At 42.0% G+C, this 16,856-nt stretch overlaps 1 protein-coding gene across 1 annotated transcript in view; it reads left to right on the top strand.

The window, feature by feature from the left end:
• Positions 1 to 16,856, top strand: part of DIP2C (disco interacting protein 2 homolog C) — a gene marked incomplete at its 5' end in the record, with an annotated part of 324,759 nt that overhangs the window by 190,578 nt on the left and 117,325 nt on the right. Inside the window, one exon of the mRNA XM_082316598.1 lies at positions 16,292 to 16,417. Coding sequence (XP_082172724.1) covers positions 16,292 to 16,417 — 126 coding nt within the window. The remainder of the gene's footprint in view (positions 1 to 16,291; positions 16,418 to 16,856) is intronic.

Consider the following 16,856-nt stretch of genomic DNA (forward strand, 5'->3'; position numbering starts at 1 on the left):
TTGCTGGTGAAACAGAGTGCACCTTTCACACATTTGCAGATACCAAATTGGGAGGAGTGGTTGATACACCAGATGGGTGTACTGCCATTTAGAGGGATCTGGACATTCAAAGGCTGGAGGAGTGGGCAAACAGGAATCTAGTGAAGTTTGTCAAAGGGAAATGCAAAGTCCTGCCCCTGGGGAGGAATAACCCCACGCACTTGGACAGGCTGGGGGCCCACTGGCTGGAAAGCAGCTTGGCAGCAAAGTCCTCGTGGTCAACAAGGTAAACATGAGCCAGCAAGGCACTCTTATGGCAAAGAAAGCCAACAGCCTCCTGGGCCGCACTAGGAGGAATGCTGCCAGCAGGTCGAGGGAGGTGATCCTTCCCCTCTGCTCAGCACTGGTGCGGCACACCTGGAGCGCTGGGTCTGGTGCTGGGCTCCCCAGTACAAGAGAGAGATGGATGTACTGGAGTGAGTCCAGCAAAAGACCACAAAGATGATTAAGGAACAGAGCCTCTGATACGTGAGGAGAGGCTGTGAAAGCTGAGGTTGTGCAGCCTGGAGAAGAGAAGGCTTGGGGGATCTTATCCATGTGTATAAGTACCTAATGGGGGAAGTAAAGAAGATGGAGACAGACTTTTCTCAGTGGTGCTCAGTGACAGGACAAGAGACAGTAGGCACAAAATGAAAAATTCCATTTAAGCATAAGAAAACACTTTTTTACTCTAAGAGTGGTTAAGCACTGGCACAGGCTGCCCAGAGAGGTTGTGGTGTCTCCATCCTTGGAGCTAATCAAAACTCCACTGGACATGGCTCCAAGCAGTCTGCTGTAGGTGACCCTGCTTTGAGCAGGGAGTTGGGCTGGATGATCTCCAGAGGTTCCTGCTGTCCTCCACCAGTCTGTGGTTCTGTGACACAGCTGGGTTTTATTGTACCGATTCTAGTTTGGTGAATACCATAAGAAAAATATTTAATTTGAAGTATAGCAAGTTGGGAACATCATTATGCCCTAAATAGAAGCACTGATAAAGGGAAGATAAAATTAATTTCGGAGCTGAACAAAAGGGTAAAATCTCATTTCCAAATCAATGGGATCCAAATCTCTTCACGATGCTGCTCCAGATACAACACAAAGTGAAGGAAGTGGTTGTTTTATAACTGAAGGAAAAGTGAGCTCTGAAACTTCTTTACTCTTACCTTTGAAGGCGTAAACTGCATGTACTACACCTTTACTGGATGAAGGGTAGGTATGCTCAGTTGTTGTTTCGACTGCTGCAGGCACTGCTGCAGTACAAGCGCCCTTCTCAGATGACAGCCAGAGGCTACGGGCTGGTTTGTCTGCCGCTGCCTCTCTTGCAGCTGCAGAGTAAGGGAGTTACAGACAGCAGCACCCATCAGCCGTTGTGGCAGAGAGACACTTGTGAGCTGAGAGTCAGGAGCCAGGGGCTGATGGTTGTGGAGAGCACAGAGGAGCCAACCGTGGAAGTTCTGGATTGCGTTTGAGAGATGCATCTTGCTGGACACAGTCAGATGCACTGTGCTGACACAACTGGAAAATTATAGAGAACTCCTTATTAAACCTTTTGTAACATACCTCTGATTCATTCCATTAGTCAAAGAGCTTGCTGATACCATTTAAAGGAAAATGAAACAATAAATGTTGGCAGAGAAAGTTCATGTGTGTCCAGACCATTCTGATAAATTTGAAAGACTCCCCTCTCCCCTCAGAAACCTTGGGTTCACACTGTAGATGCTGCCAGTTTTTTGCTGAATAATGGTTGTGGGATCTGCATAATAATTCCTTGATATATAAGCTCCTAGAAGCTTCTCCCACATTACACTAAAAATTGTCTGATTTCTACCCAGGGTTTTTAAACAGGTAAAAATACTGTACCTGAAGTTGTCTAGTTTGTGGGTGTGCAACGCATGGTCCTAAAACCTTCAAGCTGTGATTCTCCAGAGCAGTTCTGTTAAAAACATGTGTATACGACTGTGCATTGAAAGTCGTCTGCTTGAGCTATGCTTGCCATTTGTAAACTAAGGTGTTGAGTCGGTTTGGGGATGGGTGAAAGGAGACATAACGCACATCTTCCCTGTGTGCCTCTCCTGATACCCCAGGAGTGCTCTGAGTTGGTGTTGCTGCTTCTTGGTTTCAGTCGTTGCCTGCTGCCTTAAAGGGAAGGCGTTTGTTCAGTGAAGTGGTGCATAAGGTCATGCCTTAGGAATGGGGCGAAGTGTTGTAATGAGAGAGATATATATATGTATATAATAAAGACACAACTGTGTTGCTGAGAGGAAAAGTAAGGAATTGAGTGCAAAGAGTTGCTTGTTACTAGTGCAAGAGTCTCATCTTAGGAGTGTCAGGACTGTGGTGTAAATTCGGATCTCTTTTGCTGCTCTGAAAATGTCCTTGGTGCTAAAACTGGAAAGCTTGACAGTATTTTGGGGGCTTATGGCAGGGCTTTGAGTTCCTACCTTGATTGCTGTATAGCATGACTCCTCAACAAGTCACCGAGCTCTCCAACAAATGGGTTTGAACAGCTACCGCATCTTCACTCACTCAAAAGGAGAGTGTGTGTAGCAAATGCCAATGAAGGTAAATGTAAACTTCCATTTCAATTTTGAAAAGTTATCAGATCATCTTCTGTAGATCTAGTTTCAGAGGAGCTTTGCTAAGTTGCAGCACAATGTTCCTATCCTGAATTATGTTCTCCCCTTCAATGCCTTGCCCCTGTGAGATCAGAAGTCTATTTCTTTCTTGGTCCCATGACTCGTACTCTCTGTTACTGCAGGTTACAAACTTGCAGGTCAGATTTCTTTCTGGTTATCTTGTCTTCAGATTCAGATTTGCTTCAGGTAGAAGCCTTTGTTTCGCTTCTTGTTTTGCTGTGCTTAATACTTCAGCATCTCTGCTCTGATTATATTGTGATTATTAGATCCTAGCTGTTACCCAGTTTCAGTGCTTGTTATCGTATTTGGCACATCTTCTTGGAAAAGGCCCAAAACAAAATGAATTCACAGTCTTTAACCAATAAGTAATTCACTTCTAGGAAAACATTTCCCTTCCTTAGTTTTTTTTGCACAATTTATTTCAATTAACATCTCCAAACAAATCCTCTACTCCAACTCTGATCAAAGTCCTTTTCTGTCTCTTTTTGGTAAGGTTTTCCTAATTGGAAGTCTGACATCTGAAAGTCATCCAACTCTCCTTCCATGCCTTTGCTTTTTACATAAATTTAGATGTCAGCGAAGATTGTTTAATGAACTCTCTTTGGAGACTCAAAATCATTGCTGCCACTAATATCACCTTCAACTTATGCTCTTTTATTATGGGAAATGTCAGACTGTGACATTTTAAATCCCTACCTATTTTCTCACTTCAGTCTTTTTTATTATTATCATTTCATTAATGTTGTAACAGAATTTTTCAGCACTATAATTTTGAAAACCTGGTTTCTATGATTTTTATATTCTAAATAAAATTGTACATTTTGTGTTTTAAGATAATTTGATTTTAGAATTGAGCCTACATTGGTAATTTAGTCTAATTCTTTAAAACCAAAAAGGTTTAAAATTTTCTGCCTGCTTCTTTCTATACAGGAAGGGATCCTGAAATCATTATGTTTCAAAATGTCAACTTCTTTGATCATTTTTTGGATGTCTAAAGAAATAGATAATGCTATAAGTGTAGTAATTGAATCAGTGCAGGCTTAAACTATATTATTTACTTCATACAAATGTGGCAGCTAATTTGGCTGATATTAATTCAAAAGCATTTTTTTTGTTTGTTTACTGCTGAATATAAAAATTCTCCTAGTATTTACTCACTTAGAAACAGGATTTGGAAAGGTTTGCCAAATGTAGACCACGGCAATGTTTTTCTCTTAGCAGCTGCCATTCCTTAGCCTGTGCCTGTACTATAACATTATCTGGGGGCTCAAGATGATGCTGAAGCCAAATGTTGCTGTAGGCTGGATCAGTAACTGTTGCCAAGAGGCTTTTCTGGCCAGTGGCTTTTCAGGCAAGAAAACCCAGTCAAAGGAAAACTGGCTTGCACTTCAGTTCTGCCTCTGCATGCAGAATAGGCGTCAGCATCTGACTTGATGTGGCTCGAGTGATGTGACTGCAAAATCAGGCACAGGCTTGAGTATGAAGTTAGTAATGGTCGCGTAGATGTAGCTGCAGTTGAACATACAGCTTTGTTTCCTTAGTGCAGTTTAGAAAGTAGGTTTCTCAGGTACTTTTGGAAGCTGCAAATCCATGGATTTGGTATCATGTGTTGAGATAAGGAGACAGGAATTACGTGGTGGAGTAAACAAGTAGGTAACCTGAGTGCCTTAGCTTTCACAGTCTTACCATGCTGTCTAAATGAACTAATTCAGTTGAATACTGAGATTTTTGGAGGATGTTGGTCCTACATGTCTTTCATACAGTCATTGGGGACCTCTTCGCTCCCTCGTTAGCATTGGCTACATTCTGCTCTTGCTAACATTGCAATCCCTCGTAGAAGGACTTGAACCTTCTGCCATCATTATTTAAAATACCAATATATAGGCTGTCTTGCTTTTGGAAGAACGGTCTTACTGATTTGGTGCTTAAAATGGTGATCTGTAACCTCTCCACAGTGTAGCCCTGAAGTGATACTGCTCCTGGAGTTTGGCCCCTTGCCTGTGGCTGTCTGTCCTGGTGTCCTGAAGCAGAGCTGGGCTCTACTGCCACATAAAGGCTGCAGCACAATACAGCAGCCTCTGCTGCTGTGGCAGTTCCGAATGAAATACCCCATGGGTAAAATGGGCAGATCCTCGTGATCAGAAATTGTTTTCTTGATCATGATAAATCTCCCCCAGATCTGCGTTTCTCAGCCAGTCATGGCCTGCAGGGTTCAGAGAGCAACTCTTCTTCAGAGACCTTTGGCATCTGTTTTAACTCCTCTCCAGAGAACAAGTATATTATCCTCCTTCAGCTGGGTGTTCAACACATGGCAAAATGAAACGTCAGACCCTTACCAACTTCTTTTTTCCAAAGGGACACCCCTGTGGCCTTTAGATTATGCCAGAACAAAAAGCTTCAGTTCTCCAGACCAATGCTGAAAACCAGAGCACCTTCTGATGTGCCAGGACCTGGCTTCTACTGTTTCCATACCCATCAGTTAAAAAAGAAAAAAAAGGATGACGTAAATATACAAAAAGTATGCACCAATAAAAATTAAAATCTAAAAAAATCAACATTAAATGATAGGGAATGTGGTGTAATATGTTCAAGTGCACATGCATGTATTAGGAATGAGATAGCAGCTCTTGGCTCTATGATTTCTGCTGTAGAATTCTCCACTGATGAGATGAGGATATGACAGATGGGTTGGGCCAAGTATTAAGTCCCTTGTTTCTCGTGAGGTCTCTAAGAGGACTTGGAGATGACCAGTGTTCTGCACTGCCTGGAGCAAGTGTTATGCTTAAGAAAAATGAGACCAGTGAGCTCTAAAAACTGGGTTTTCCAGATGTCAGAAATGATGTGGGAAGTAGCAGCTCAAGTGAAATTGCACTGCCTCTATCTCTAAGGGTTCATGGTGTCCTAGAGGAAAGACCAGCAGATGAGAGCACATGTGCTACATGAACTATGTAGACAGATTTTGAAAGGCACAGCAGTGGATGAGCACAGAGCTGGGAGCTGAGGAATGGAGTATTTTGAGAAATACCATATGTGGGCTCAGCATCTCTCAGCTGGTAGCATGGAGGAAGGGTACTGCTGGTAAGGTGGCTGTGGTACCCGGGCTCTCGGGAGGGAGTACCTCCTGTCTCCCACTTACTCTTGCTGAATTTTTTCACATGCATTTAACTTCTGAAGATGAGAAAGAAAAAAATCAGTCTGGTACACCATTCTTGGAGGGCTGCCAACCCCTGCCCCAGAGATCCCACCGCTGCAGAGAACAGCTCGTTTTCTAGGCGCACTCAGCACTTCTTTTAAAAGACATCTTAATATAGGAGATTTTTGGAGATACTGCCAAAACAAACGCATCCTAACTATGACTCTCCTGGCTCAAATTCCTGATCCACCTTTCCCACACTGTGGTTCAATAGGGAAAAGACTGAACAGCTCATACTGAGCATGAAATCATTAAACTTCAAAACAAATCATCCCAGGCTAGGCTTTTGAAATAAGGGAGTTAGCAATAAAAGAACATTCCCTGTAGACCCAAATCCTCAAGGAGACGTTGGCACGAGACCCTAGGTAGCTGAGCCGCTCTGCTCTAGCAGCTTCGGTACCTGCCTTACCATGTATTTGTTCTCATTTACCATGAGGTAAGTGGGTGTATGAACCGTAGCAAAGGTTGCTGACATGTTGCATGTTTACAGCTTCCCTCATAGTGATTTTTAAATATATGGGTAGCTTATATTTTGCATTTTTGAGAGGACATTCAAGATTTCATTCTGCAATCTTGCCAGAACTGACAAAAAAGAATTACGCAATGAGAATATAAGAGTTGTAGTGCATGGTAGAGGAAAGGATGGAACAGGAAGATTTGAGGAATCATTTTTAATGAACCCTTATCATCTAATGTTACACTAGAGAACAAGGAGAAAGAAAAACATGATGAATGTGCTATGTATCAAGACAAGACTATACATATATATTAAGGTGGCTCATCATAAAACAAAGAATTTATTAACCCTTCAGGTGAGTGACGGATACTTGGAAACATTAATCTGAATTAATTAACCTGGCTGCAGACACACTTATTGAGAAATTAATTAATCTCCTATTTGATTTAGCTTACTTACAAACTTAATTTCAAGCTACAACTCAATCAGGACAAAAAAAGAGGTTGAAGAAAAACTTTTGCAAAGATGTAATTTATATGACCACATCCTTACTTTTGACCCAGCAGAAAAATTTGTAAGGATAATTGCAGAACTCTTGAGGAAAATTACTCAAGGATCTCCAGAGAGAAACAAATACAAAGTTGATTTACTTCAGATCGCATAATAAGGGGGCCTGAGATGAAGTCACTATGTGAAGCTGACTTCCAGATTGCATTACAAATGAGATAATAAATAAATGGAGGGATGGGAATTATTAGTGGGAGGCCTGCATGTTGTTTTTTTATTTCACGTATGAGTAGAGTTAATATAGTTTTAAACCTCAGAGTTTCGAGAAAAACATTTAAAAATCAACTTTATTATAATAGCTGAAGAATCCAAAGCAAAGCAAAAACTGTGCCTTTCAGCAAAACTAGCAGTGGAGTCACGAAGAGTTCAGTCTCCTGTTTTGGTCCTCTGTTTCCATCACATCACCTCTGTGTTTCACAGCCTGCCCATACAGCTTTCCCAACTGCATGTTCAGCTTTTACCTTCCTTCCACCCAGAATTATGGATTATCGCCACTGCCATCCAAAGTGGGAGATGACAGCCATGCTTTTCTTCCGTAGAGTTAAGCTTCCTTGCCACATGAGAACATGCAAAGCTTCTAGCTTCTTCACGTGTGCACCAGGAGGTGGACATAAGATGCCCGGGAGGGACTCGGCAGCAGCTGAGTGATGGCACAGCACAGCCCTTTGCGGCACGCACCGAGCGCAGTTTCCTGCACCAGTGGAGTTTGTTGGCTGCAGCATCCTAGAGGAGCCAGGCCTTTTTCGGTGGCACGTTCATGGGAGTGCAGATGTTTTCTAAATGCTGACTTTTCATTGTCAAAAGTTGTGCAGGTCAACAAAATTTGGCCCCGAATTCATGAAAAGACAGCAGAACTTTCCCCTGCATATCCATGTATCCCCAGTTCCCAGTAAAATCAGAGGCCCAGTATATATAGTTTAAACATCCCAAAGACTGAAACTTAGACACTTAAATTGTTTTTTGAAATGTAAGCAACAGTTTATTTCTGTTAGTAACCTCCACATCCCTTGTATAAATGAGTGTCGTCTTAGAGCAGATGTTCTTGCATTCAGTCGAGCATTCACTGTGTTGGGAATGCCATATTTCAGAATTAATAGCACACCTGCTTGCAGCTGGAGAGAAATTAGGTGTCACAGTGTTCGGGCTATGTGCTTTCCCATCTTAATACCCAGAGCGATTGTGGAAGTATTCTGAGACGGCTTCATTACAGCATCACCCACAGCAAAGATCCGTTGTTATATGGACTCACTTACTTTCACGTTCCCAGGGGTGAGATGATTTTCCAAGGACTGATCTGTGTTGGATGAACACAGCAATTTTTATGAAATCACTTGCCCTGTATCTGCCTGAAAATAAGTCAGTGCTGTCAGCCCAGGACAATCAAAAGACAAAGCCTAACTATAATCTGTTCTGATGATACCACATTTACCATGTCTCACCCTATTTAATACATCCTGATTGCATTTCCAATAGATGTAGCTACCAAATTATCTCTACTCAGAGTATTTACAGGCCACGTATTAGGAAATGAATTCTCAGTATATCCTTCGTTTCCATGGTAGCTACAACAAAGGTCTGATTAAACGCGTAAGAGACTTTCATGCTTTCAACTACTAGTTTCCTGTAAGACAGCAATTGCCAGCCTTTCCTTTGTATAATTGCTTAGCATACTATTGCTATACTTAGCATTGTCTTATCTAGAATTTTCAGCCAAAATTCACCTTTGATAGTGCTGGTTTGATAGTGCTGTTTTCCCACAGTATCACTTGCCTCCCTGTAATAACTCAGAAGCTGTTAGGATTCTCCTGTTGCACTGTGTGTCGATGCAGCAGTAACTGCCCTTGCTCCTGTTGCCTCCTGCAAGCCGCCTCTCTGCCTCTTCTTCCAGCTGCTTTCCTTGATGCCACCCCAGATGCTGGCTTCCCTGAGACAGAGACTTATTTGTGGTTTTACTTATTTGTTAAATGTCTGACTTCAGGGCTGATCCTCTACTGCAATATAAATAAGACATAAATATGTATTATATGTACATTAATAACCTCTTATTAAAAATCATTTGGCATTCTCAATTCATTAGTGCAGAGCATCAACCTTCTTGATCTATTATCTGCCATTCTGCTAGTGAATCAGTTGTGTTTGTGGACTATCCTGTAAAAAGCAAGGATGCTAAACCTTCTCGGAGTCCTTGGGCCGGTCCTGCTCCCAGTCGTATCGTCGTGTTACCAGGACTTGGCTACTAAAGCAAAGGAAGAAAGATTGTTTCCAAAGGCTAAATCAAAAAAAGACAAAAATAGCTCAGGGGAGAGGAATTACACGAGGCAAAAGGAACAAACAGATGAAATGGATGAATTCAGATCACATCTAGGTATGTCTCCAAGCAGTTTGATTCTTCCAGGGATAAGTCCCCTGAAGGGAGGGATGGAAGTACCATTACTTCAGAACTGGAAAACCAGGCTGCAGAGGATGGTAGGGACTCTTAGATAATTCTGCATCTGTACAGCAAAAATGAGGCAGCAGCTTGCTTTTCCATATTTGTTTCTTAAACAGCTGGTGATTGGGTATCAAGGCTTTATAATTACTGGGAAACTGATGACTTGAGCAAAAACAACAGAAGTAATATATTTTTTCTGAAATATAGGTAGAAACAGACCTCTGCTATCTTGATTCTAGCAATGCGTGACTCCTATCTACAGCAAGTCTGATTTCTTATCTTACAAAGAAACAGGGCTGCGTGATAAATTAAGATGCAAGAGAACTACTTGACACACAACTGCAAGACCTGATTTAAGTACAAAAGAAGACGCTGTTTTTCTTTTGTGTGCTGAAGCATTTTATGCAAGGGGTGCGAGGAACAGTTTATATTATAACGTGGAAAATTTTAATGTAGCTGATGTTTACCATGGGAGGAGTGCCCTGTTTCGTGATCCATGCAGAACTAACACCCAGATCCCTGATCCGTGAGGAGGTATCACTTGGCTTACAGTATGCTGAATGTTTGACATGCCTATGGAGCGAATGCAGCTAATACAGAATAAAGGAAGCCACTGAGGCTCATATAGGAAAAAAAATTTAACAATCCCTTCATGTCGAGGAAGAACGCAACTGTAATACGTTGAATAGGTTTTTGTTTTTTAAAAAAGAGCTGAACAAAAAGGAGCAAGCTCAGTCTCCTGCTAAAAGCTGCAAAAGTCTGCGGGAGGACTAGAAGTATGCAGCATATTTCAAATGTCTCAGCTACAGTTCAGCTTTCAAGGACACTGTATCTGGCCCAAGTAAGGAATGGACATCCCTGTTCATGGGGTGTCAGGGGAAGGGCGAGTCGGGATTATGCTCCATGCCAAACGAGGATGCCCACTCAGAAGAGTGCTCTTCTGGCAGCTGTGGAGAAACACGAGATTCCGCAGCATGGCTCCACCTGCGGACCAGGAGATGGCTGACCCTGTTCATCACACAGCGATTGCTTCCTTGCTTCAGGAAAGGAAGGCTGATTTGCTTGTGGAGCTCATCTGAGCCTAGAAGGATCGTACATACTGCCTTCCCCAAAGTAAAGCGCTAGGAGAGGGTAGCTTGCCACAGAGGAAAGTCACCACTTGTTCTAAGTATGCATACGTTTGTGCAGGGAGGAGAGAAAGCATGTTCTGCAGAAAAGACTTCAGTAAAAGTTCAGAAGAGACTTTTCTTATCCCAGAGCCAATACAAACCAGACGAAAAATCCTGGCCAGGCTCTCTTCTATGTGCCAACCTAACTTCTGACTAAAGAAAAAATTGCCTCCCCAAACAAAAAAGATATTATGTGCCACATCATCAAAAAAGCAGGGAATAAATGGTTAAAGAACACGGTGAAAAAGGGGTCAACAGTATCAGCAATCTGTAATTAACAGTGTTTGCTTCTATTTTTCTGGGCATTATTATTTAAGCTTTGAACGCATGTATCCAGTCACACTGCCCACCTATCAGCAGTTAATAGAGTTATCTCCCTCAGGTCTTGTCACCCAGTTCTCCCTCTTGAGAACAGGTCGCTCCCTGCCCCATCGCCATGCATTTAAAATGAGCAGTCTGAGCACAGGCTCGTCCCTCCGGCTGGGCTCTGTGCCAGCCACCGGCTCTCCGGTCTCCCGCTGGTTTGTTGTGCCCGGGGGATCCCCTCGGAGCAGCATGCCGGCGCAGGTAGGATGTCACTGTGTGCCACAGAAGCAGAGAGGTGGGCTTGTTCCCTTTTCCATGGACAATCAGCAAATGCACTGATGTGTTGAACGTGCAGCCATTAGATCACACTGAGGGATAAAGCTGGGAAAGACCATGGAGAACACGGTGTCCATATCAAGCTGGTGCTATGTAGTAATGTGTGTTAGTGGGTTGGTTTTTTTCCTAAGCCATTTCAGTTAAACAAGGAGCACAATATTGTGCCAAGTTACGAGATAAACCAGATGAAAAGAGTGACTGCGCGAAGCAGAGCACCTCCTGGGAAAGCTGGGCAATTTGTCCTGCTGATGGAATGAGGAGTTTACCTCTATTTGCAATAGATGAGCATTTCTGACTATGGAGCACAGTGGCCAAAACCATGGGCCATCACTCTGGGAGTCTGAGCTTATGGACTCTCATTCTTTATGCCAGTTTTAATTTCTCTGCCCTTTGTTTTGAGGCCTCATCTCTTGTTTAATAGATCGTTAGCTCTTTGAAGGGAAACTTTCTCCCTGCCACGTGCTTGTTTTTACAGTTCCACTTCCTTTGTATTTCACTTACTGACTTTGCTCCCAGAAGTATACTTGCCCTCTCTATCCTGTGATAGAAAGTAAAGGGAGAGAATAAACAAATAAAAATGCTTGAATGCAACAGAGAAAAGACTGGGGACAGAGCTGTTTTGTCTGAAGTTTTCTAAGTATTATCGGGCAGCCTGTAAGAAATGTGTGTCAGGTTGAATACTGAACACCGGGTTGATTGCAAAAGCACAAGTTAAACAATTAGCTTTCCCAACCATGTCGCTTTTCTCTTTCCCATCTACTGATTTCTTGAGTACAAACTCAGAAATTGAATTCAACATATGGTTGGCCAACCTAAAACAGTGGAGGACAACAGCAGATAAGGAACTGCACATTGGTTCCTACTACTGTAGATAGTGATGATATTTTACTCTGTGCTCTAGATTTTCCGTTGAGACTTTCTTGTGGAAAAGCCAGGTGGGAAGAGTATAAAGATTTTGTTACCTATAGGAGTGCTTTGATGGGTCAGGACCTGGAGTCGTTTTATCAGCTCTAACAGTGTAGTTAGAATGTCACAGACTTCTACATGAAAGAACATTTTGCCTAAAAGCATTTTCTTTCCACTTAGACCCAGGACTTTTTCAGAAGGCTTGAGTGCACCTACATCAAGGTGTATCTGTGTTTGAAACTCTGTCAGAAGTTTATAGTAGGTGAGAACTTGTAGCATGTCACACTATGAGGAAAGAGAGGTAGGGGTTTTGTTGATTTTTTTTTTTTTTTAAATGAAAGCTCCTAACTGTGTAGTGTTTCTGCACAAAATCTTCATACTTGGAACAATTTTTTTCAGGAAAATTTAACAGGAAATCCATGTTTTAAAGCGATGCTCGATCACAATATGATGAATTCAGTTAGCCTGAGCGTGCCAGGGTAGATAGAGAAGACAGTTCAGACACTTCTGTCAGACCTGCAAGACAAGGGGCATCACCCTGCCAGAGTCAGTTTGAAATTCTAATGTGATGTTCTCTGCTGATGCTCTGTGTGGTATGTGGAGAATACAGACTGCTTCGTGCTGATGGGATTCAGGGGGATAAGCAGTATCCTGTCCCGAGGGAACTTGGATATGTGTTCTTACCCTCATTGTGCTTTGTCCCAGTGTGTATCACAAATGTGGTTTCCTTCCTTTAGTGAACAAGGAGCTTCCAATTACTATAGTATAAATTCCTTTTACAAGTCTCCTTGTATTTTTTCAGTAGCTGCTAGGGACAGATTGTGGGCAAGCAGTGGGAGAGAATGGGTCACATACAATATGATGGACACCATAGCCCATCTTTCACCAAGATAAAGGCAAAGAGCTGCCACACTCTTGCTCGAATTGATGAGAAGCAAATCACCAGGGTCACACTTTGGCGAGGAATGTACGTTTCAGTTTAGGTTTGAATCCATGCTTCATAAAATTATGAGAAGAGATTATTAGTTGTATTTTGGTTAACATTCCTTGTGATACATCATCAAAGTTGGCTTGTAGAGCAGAAAAGCAAAGCAAAAGCATGTGTATGGGAAGTGCATACCTGAAGCTGGTATTTGATGGGAACAAACCTACTTACTGTCGTGCTGTGGTTACAGGATAGATGTTGTAACCTGTGAGTTGTCCTCAAGTGTAATTCTTAATTATCAGTCTGGCTTTCCCTCACCTCTCTGATTTCTCAATACTTTGGGACTTCGTCTCTAGGTATGAAGGGCTTGAATGCTGTTCATTAGGTTAACAAGTCCAACTCTATACTGTATAAAGACTGTCAAAACAGGTTGAAGAGCATCTTCAGAACCCATCTGCAGGCTTTCATTCAAAAAGAAGACCATACAAACTATATAGGCTGTTATTCGTTCTTTAGCTAATCCTTAACCTTTCTTTATATGCTTAGAGACACTTTGTTTAGCCAAGAGTTTTATTGCTGGGAGAGAATGTTGTGAAAAGATTTTTCATCCAAGCTTGGCTGTTCCTGCTGCCTGTAAGCTCTTGCTGATAGTCCCTGGACCATATCTGGACTGGCTGTCCTCAGCCATTTCTAGGCATGTGTCTTGTTTTTCTTAGTAGCCCCCCTACTCTGAGTGATGCCTTCAGAACAGTTGACCTTGCAGGCCGGGCTGGGAGCAGGTGTGCGTGTTCCTTCTCCCCAGTCAGCTTCCCTCGTGTTTATTCAGAGTTTCTTATCTTTTCCATTGTTTTGGCTTTCCTGTGGGGTTTTGGGGTTTTCTTTTTTTAGTAATCTGTAATTTGGTTTATTCCACAGTAACCCATTACAAATAAACATATCAGGCATGTGCTTTATTAAGAAAACAATTCAATTCCTGGACTCCCGTGGACTCATTTGAAAATCAAAACCCTGCAGAGTGTTTTTTAATTAAGCTGATGAGTTTACTTTCTTACATCAAAAAAGCATCAAAAAAGAAATCAAAGAATTCGCAAGTTCTGATTCAGTGTCCAGCTGTCACTAAGCATTTTAATAGTGATTTTCTGTTGGCTATCCTCCATTAAAAAACTTTTGAAGAATTTGAGTTACACTTCATTTCCCTCCTAATACTTACAGTAAAAAACAAACCTAAAACCAATAATACACAAATAATTCTTCCTGTCTTGATCAGCAAAATTTATTCTCTTCCAAAAATTGCTGTAGAGTTTTGTTTTTTTAAAAAAGGGAAAGCTCATTTTTTTACTGCTTGATATCTAATTGCTATCCTTTGAAGGAAAACCAAGAATTTTCCCTGTTTGTTGGATAAGAAACGCAAACTATTAGTGAGCATGTTCAGTCTTGTATACGTTATTGGCATTGGTGTGGAGAGAGCAGGTAGGAATTTATCTTGGGGACATGCTGTTAGGTAAAGACTTACATTGTTTATTTTCTTAGCCTGATACTTTTCACATAAACTTTTCATCAGGTTTTAATTATAAGAAAGTCCGTAAACTTTCTACTTTAAAATAAGGACTTGACAGAAGAGAAATTGTTTTCTGGTTCGATGTTAGCATTGCAATCTTCCTCTGTTTTGGTCCTGCAGCCACACGGCTCGCTTATCTTTTGAGTATGCTTTTCTAGCTTTGCCGTTTGCTTTTCTTGCTTTGCTTTTGCTGACGTGCTCATCCTCTTCATGATTTAAAACAAAAGCAAAACATAACTCACAGAAGCAGCTGATAACATTATTTTTCTTAGACTTATTCTTCTCTGCAGTCTTTCCACTGAGAGGTGCTTAAACCCTGGCAGAAGATAGGGAACACTATTATTAAAAATGAGACATAGCAGCTTATCAGCAGAGCGTATCATCTAATGCTTCTAGTCATCCTTCCCAGTTGTGACTTAAAACAAGTTACTTATACTGATGTGATTGATCCAACAGCTCTTTAAATAAAAATATATATACTCTTCTCTTCCCCGTTGCTTTTCTTGGGGAACATTGCCTGTTCAGAGCTGCCACCACGTCGACACAGGAGTAGGAAAGAGGCTGTGCACTGCCAAACCAGCCTACAAGGGTGGTCTTCAAACAGATTCAGCAGCAGAAGTGGGATCACTCTGGATTAAACCTGCTTCACTACGCTCCGTCTTGACAAATGGAACAGCTAAATAGCGCGCACAACTTGCTGCCTTTTCTACAGCTGACTAACGGCAACTGGTGAAAAGGCAACGTCTAACGTGCTTCCAGTTGTGTGCCAGACGGTCGGCCTGTGGCAACTTCCTTAACCATAAGTGACTTGTGTTGGCTGCCCTGTGTTTTGCATACAGTCTCCTCATGTTCATCTTGTCCCAAAAGCACAGAAATACACAGACCAACAGTGCAAGGTAGTAAACTAAAGGCAGACTTATTTCAATGTATAGTTATGGTAGTAAGTAAAAGAGTTGTACAAAACAAAGTAATTAATCAAAACATGTCGCTAGTGTCCTTTAGACATGATAAATGGCCGTTTTCAGAATTGGGGAGGCAGACAGCTATATGTACACATGAAGGGTAGAGAAACTCCTCACTGGGTATGTCCCCATGGAGAAGGGATCTGTTGGGTGGTTTGGAGCGGGCTGGTGTGAGCTGTGTGTAGCACGTGCCTGCGAAGCACGAGGCCTGTGCTCAGAAAAAGCACAAGGCCTTGTGCTTTTTTTTTCATTCCACCTCAGGCCAACCCTACGTAATTCTTACTTTTCTGAAAATAAAGCCAAGTGAAGGAGGCAGGAGGAGGATTTGGGAAACGGGGACCTACTGCCATTTCTGTTGTGACATTTCACATACCTCTTACCTTTCAAGCACATGTTCCTGTTCACTTAGTCTGTGTGACTTTTGTGTAAATTGGAAACCTCATTCATTTAAAAAATGGGCTATGTTAATACACTACACTTTCACCGAAAACAGTAATGGTTGCTGAAGTAACAGCTCTTGGTGAAACAGCAGTTTGCTCTGGGGAAGCAGAGTTGCTACTCTTCAAATACTGCAACACTATTCTGGGAATATCATACAGCTCAAAGGACTTGTTTGTTGGTACGGCACTTTTCACTATAGCTTCTTTTTCTACAGTGAAGAGAACTCACACAGTCTCTCTGAGATCCCGTGTGTTCCTGGCCTTTCATCATTCCATACGCGTTGTCAGCCTAGCTGGCGTATAGATGAACCTGCGCGCAGGTGCACCGAATGCACAAACAGCTCGCTTCTGTCTGAATGCTAGCTTGAAATCTCTCTTTCCTTCCAGATGTCCACACAGAAGCAGTTCAGGCAGCCCTTGCTAAACATAAAGAAAGGAAAATGGCAGTCCCCATGCCCTCAAAACGACGTTCATTGGTGGTCCAAACATCAATGGATGCCTACACACCTCCAGGTGAGCATCTCTGTGTATTTTATGAGAATGTTAAAAATGGTTCTCTGTGCTGCTATGAACTAATAATCTGCCTGCCTAGATAGTAATGGAAATGTCGTTTGAAGCACACTGAGGTATGAAGCACACATTGAGGTATGTTTGAAGAGGAGAAGGTAAACTGAATGGCTGGAAAGTCAACTGGGGCAGTTTGCATGATTGCTTTGCCTTTGGTGGTACCTCAACTTGCATTGGTCCTTTTGGTCTTATGAGGACCTAACTATGGCCAGCTTGTCTTATTTTCTATGACTCGAAGTTCCTTTCAAGTTTCTAGTTTATTCAATGCTATAATGGAACATCATTGTCTTTACAATGAGTCATGCATTCCTTTTTGAATTTATCTGCTCTTTTACCTGCTAGACTGTGAAAATACCCCACGTCTCATGCATTCTCATACTCGCTG

Source organism: Platalea leucorodia (assembly GCF_965183815.1).
Source record: "Platalea leucorodia genome assembly, chromosome: 1".
Taxonomy (NCBI): Eukaryota; Metazoa; Chordata; class Aves; order Pelecaniformes; family Threskiornithidae; genus Platalea; species Platalea leucorodia.